General features: G+C 38.7%; 1 protein-coding gene across 1 annotated transcript; it reads right to left on the minus strand.

The window, feature by feature from the left end:
• Positions 1–3,469: 3,469 nt before the first annotated feature.
• On the minus strand, positions 3,470–3,891 carry LOC119624931 (large ribosomal subunit protein eL39). The gene has a single exon (XM_038000486.2). It carries the CDS (start codon positions 3,828–3,830, stop codon positions 3,675–3,677), a length of 156 nt encoding a protein of 51 aa, XP_037856414.1. The 5' UTR covers positions 3,831–3,891; the 3' UTR covers positions 3,470–3,674.
• Between the last annotated feature and the right edge of the window lie 200 nt (positions 3,892–4,091).

Raw genomic sequence — 4,091 nt, forward strand, 5'->3', positions numbered from 1 at the left:
TGTGCTGCACCCATTAACTCATCATTTACATTAGGTATATCTCCTAAGGCTATCCTTCCCCCTTCCCCCACCCCACGACAGGCCCCAGTGTGTGATGTTCCCCTTCCTGAGTCCAAGTGATCTCATTGCTCAGTTCCCACCTATGAGTGAGAACATGCGGTGTTTGGTTTTCTGTTCTTGTGATAGTTTGCTCAGAATGATGGCTTTCAGCTTCATCCATTTCCCTACAAAGGACATGAACTCATCCTTTTTAATGGCTGCATAGTATTCCATGGTGTATATATGCCACATTTTCTTAATCCAGTCTATCATTGATGGACACTTGGGTTGGTTCCAAGTCTTTGCTATTGTGAATAGTGCCACAATAAACATATGTGCGCATGTGTCTTTATCGTAGCATGATTTATAATCCTTTGGGTATATCCCCAGTAATGGGATGGCTGGGTCAAATGGTATTTCTAGTTCTAGATCCTTGAGGAATTGCCATACTGTTTTCCACAATGGTTGAACTAGTTTACAGTCCCACCAACAATGTAAAAGTGTTCCTATTTCTCCACATCCTCTCCAGCACCTGTTGTTTCCTGACTTTTTAATGATTGCCATTCTAACTGGTGTGAGATGGTATCTCACTGTGGTTTTGATTTGCATTTCTCTGATGGCCAGTGATGATAAGCATTTTTTCATGTGTCTATTGGTTGCATGAATGTCTTCTTTTGAGAAGTGTCTGTTCATATCCTTCACTCACTTTTTGATGGGGCTGTTTAACTTTTTCTTGTAAATTTGTTTAAGTTCTTTGTAGATTCTGGATATTAACCCTTTGTCAGATGGGTAGATCATAAAATTTTTCTCCCATTCTGTAGGTTGCCTGTTCACTCTGATGGTAGTTTCCTTTGCTGTGCAGAAGCTCTTTAGTTTAATTAGATCCCATTTGTCAATTTTGGCTTTTGTTGCCATTGCTTTTGGTGTTTTAGTCATGAAGTCCTTGCCCATGCCTATGTCCTGAATGGTATTGCCTAGGTTTTCTTCTAGGGTTTTTATGGTTTTAGGTCTAACATTTAAGTCTTTAATCCATGTTGAATTAATTTTTGTATAAGGTGTAAAGAAGGGATCCAGTTTCAGCTTTCTACACATGGCTAGCCAGTTTTCCCAGCACCATTTATTAAATAGGGAATCCTTTCCCCATTTCTTGTTTTTGTCAGGTTTGTCAAAGATCAGATGGTTGTAGATGTGTGGTATTATTTCTGAGGGCTCCGTTCTGTTCCATTGGTCTATATCTCTGTTTTGGTACCAGTACCATGGAGTTTTGGTTACTGTAGCCTTGTAGTATAGTTTGAAGTCAGGTAGCATGATGCCTCCAGCTTTGTTCTTTGGGCTTAGGATTGTCATGGCAATGCGGGCTCTTTTTTGGTTCCATATGAAATTTAAAGTAGTTTTTTTTCCAATTCTGTGAAGAAAGTCATTGGTAGCTTGATGGGGATGGCATTGAATCCACAAATTACCTTGGGCAGTATGGCCATTTTCACGATATTGATTCTTCCAATCCATGAGCATGGAATGTTCTTCCATTTGTTTGTGTCCTCTCTTATTTCGTTGAGCAGTGGTTTGTAGTTCTCCTTGAAGAGGTCCTTCACATCCCTTGTAAGTTGGATTCCTAGGTATTTTATTCTCTTTGAAGCAATTGTGAATGAGAGTTCACTCATGATTTGGCTCTCTGTTTTTCTGTTGTTGGTGTATAGGAATGCTTGTGATTTTTGCACATTGATTTTGTATCTTGAGACTTTGCTGAAGTTGCTTATCATCTTAAGGAGATTTTGGGTTGAGACAATGGGGTTTTCTAAATATACAATCATGTCATCTGCAAACAGGGACAATTTGACTTCCTCTTTTCCTAATTGAATACCCTTTATTTCTTTCTCCTGCCTGACTGCCCTGGCCAGAACTTCCAACATTATGTTGAATAGGAGTGGTGAGAGAGGGCAACCCTGTCTTGTGCCAGTTTTCAAAGGGAATGCTTCCAGTTTTTGCCCATTCAATATGATATTGGCTGTGGGTTTGTCATAAATAGCTCTTATTATTTTGAGATACGTCCCATCAATACCTAGTTTATTGAGAGTTTTTAGCATGAAGGGCTGTTGAATTTTGTCAAAGGTCTTTTCTCCATCTGTTGAGATAATCATGTGGTTTTTGTCTTTGGTTCTGTTTATATGACATTTATTGATTTGCATATGTTGAACCAGTCTTGCATCCCAGGGATGAAGTCAACGTGATCATGGTAGATAAGCTTTTTGATGTGCTGCTGGATTTGGTTTGCCAGAATTTTACTGAAGATTTTTGCATTGATGTTCATCAGGGATATTGGTCTAAAATTCTTTTTTTGTTGTGTCTCTGCCAGGCTCTGGCATCAGGATGATGCTGACCTCAGTAAAAGAGTTAGGGAGGATTCCCTCTTTTTCTATTGATCGGAATAGTTTCTGAAGGAATGGTACCAGCTCCTCTTTGTACCTCTGGTAGAATTCGGCTGTGAATCCATTTGGTCCTGGACTTTTTTTGGTTGGTAGCCTATTAGTTATTTCCTCAATTTCAGAGCCTGTTATTGCTCTATTCAGGGATTCAACTTCTTCCTGGTTTAGTCTTGGGAGGGTGTGTATGTCTAGGAATTTATCCATTTCTCCTAGATTTTCTAGTTTATTTGCATAGAGATGTTTATAGTATTCTCTGATGGTAGTTTGTATGTCTGTGGGATCGGTGGTGATATCCCCTTTATCATTTTTTATTGCATCTCTTTGATTCTTCTCTCTTTTCTTCTTTATTAGTCTTGCTAGTAGTCTATCAATTTTGTTGATCTTTTCAAAAAACCAACTCCTGGATTCATTGATTTTTTGAAGGTTTTTTTTGTGTCTCTATCTCCTTCAGTTCTGCTCTGATCTTAGTTAATTTTTGCCTTCTGCTAGTTTTCGAATGTGTTTGCTCTTGCTTCTCTAGTTCTTTTAATTGTGATGTTAGGGTGCCAATTTCAGATCTTTCCTGCTTTCTCTTGTGGGTATTTAGTGCTATAAATTTCCCTCTATACACTGCTTCAAATGTGTCCCAGAGATTCTGGTATGTTATGTCTTTGTTCTTATAGGTTTCCAGAACATCTTTATTTTGCCTTCATTTCATTATGTACCCAGTAGTCATTCAGGAGCAGGTTCTTCAGTTTTTATATAGTTGAGCGATTTTGAGTGAGTTTCTTAATCCTGAGTTCTATTTTGATTGTACTGTGGTCTGAGAGACAGTTTGTTATAATTTCTCTTGTTTTACATTTGCTGAGGAGTGCTTTACTTCCAACTATGTGGTCAGTTTTGGAATAAGTGTGATGTGGTGCTGAGAAGAATGTATATTCTGTTGATTTGGGGTGGAGAGTTCTGTATATGTCTATTAGGTCCGCTTGGTGCAAAGCTGAGTTCAATTCCTGGATATCCTTGTTAACTTTCTTTTTTTTTTTTTTTTTTTTTTTGAAATGAAAGGCCTCACGTATTTATTACTGAACCCAGCCAACCAACACATTCATAATAGATTCAGAGAGGAAAATACGTCGAACTCTCCAGAGAGTGGTGACATTTTCAGTTTGATATGGTAATGTGATCGTGACCTTCAGACAGCACAAATATATGTGCCATCTCATGTGCAATTCCTTATAGACCCAGCTTGGTTCTTCTCCAGTGTCTCCTTTTGGAGTTGTACCTTATTTTATTTCCAGTTTTCATCCGAATCCACTGGGGAATGGGACGATTTTGTTTTTGTTTCTTGGCCAGGAATCGCTTAATCCTGAAAGTCTTGTGAGAAGACATGGCGAGAAGCGGAGGCAAGAACACACCACGATGGCGGAGAAAGGAAAAAACTCCTTGTTAACTTTCTGTCTCATTGATCTGTCTAATGTTGACAGTGGGGTGTTAAAGTCTCCCATTATTATTGTGTGGGAGTCTAAGTCTCTTTGTAGGTCTCTAAGGACTTGCTTCATGAATCTGGGTGCTCCCGTATTGGGTGCATATATATTTACGATAGTTAGCTCTTCTTGTTGAATGGATCCCTTTACCATTATATAATGGCCT

The sequence above is a fragment of the Chlorocebus sabaeus genome, chromosome 8, assembly GCF_047675955.1.
Source record: "Chlorocebus sabaeus isolate Y175 chromosome 8, mChlSab1.0.hap1, whole genome shotgun sequence".
Taxonomy (NCBI): domain Eukaryota; kingdom Metazoa; phylum Chordata; class Mammalia; order Primates; family Cercopithecidae; genus Chlorocebus; species Chlorocebus sabaeus.

Bases quoted from the DNA above. Each gene is read 5' to 3' on its own strand.
- LOC119624931 (XM_038000486.2), bottom strand. From the start codon at position 3,830: ATGTCTTCTCACAAGACTTTCAGGATTAAGCGATTCCTGGCCAAGAAA.